The following is a 656-nucleotide window of genomic DNA, read 5'->3' as shown; positions in this document are numbered from 1 at the left end:
GAAAAATTAAGAATAGAAAAAAATAGAAAGCATGAAAAATATTTGTAACAAGATGGTTTTATGTTTAGCTTTGACATTTACCTCCAACAGCCTTCCTAACTTTTAGTATTATATTGTCTTATTTTGTTTGTTATAATCCAGAAATTGTGAGATCTTTGTTTTTTCAGGATTCTCAAGAAATCTACACAAGTTTTTACACAATGAAATGGTTTTTTCAATGTTTCCTTGATCGTGTAAGTATTTATTTACAAAACTCAATCATAAAATTATAACTGTAAGGTCAGGGGAAACTGTTAACCTTGTTTCTGTTTTGTTTTGCTTTTAATTATAGACTCCCTTTACACTAAACCTCAGAATATGGGATATCTACATCTTTGAAGGAGAACGAGTTCTTACTGCTATGTCTTACACAATCTTAAAATTACACAAAAGTAAGAAAATGCTTAACTATAAAGATTTCATAAAAATCAACACTTGTTTTAATTCTGATTTCTCATTCCCCACCCTACTTAAAATTCATTGTCTTTTAATAGTGATTTAAAAAATTCTTGAAAATCAGTGGAGAAATTATCTTCAATTGGTAATTCGCTGTCATTGGTTCTTTCTCATGACTAGAAGCTCACTGCATTGCAAAGGTCTGTGATTCTTTCCTCTTT

At 29.3% G+C, this 656-nt stretch overlaps 1 protein-coding gene across 1 annotated transcript in view; it reads left to right on the top strand.

The window, feature by feature from the left end:
- The window catches only part of USP6NL (USP6 N-terminal like), a 177,477-nt gene that overhangs the window by 156,069 nt on the left and 20,752 nt on the right, over window positions 1–656 (top strand). The window contains exons 7-8 of the mRNA XM_012642178.1: window positions 168–233; window positions 332–431. Coding sequence (XP_012497632.1) covers window positions 168–233; window positions 332–431 — 166 coding nt within the window. The remainder of the gene's footprint in view (window positions 1–167; window positions 234–331; window positions 432–656) is intronic.

The sequence above is a fragment of the Propithecus coquereli genome, unplaced genomic scaffold (genome assembly GCF_000956105.1).
Source record: "Propithecus coquereli isolate 6110/MARCELLA unplaced genomic scaffold, Pcoq_1.0 Scaffold177, whole genome shotgun sequence".
NCBI classification, from domain to species: Eukaryota; Metazoa; Chordata; class Mammalia; order Primates; family Indriidae; genus Propithecus; species Propithecus coquereli.
The sequence above is the reverse complement of the archived record's forward strand: the minus strand, read 5'-3'. Positions and strand labels throughout refer to the sequence as shown.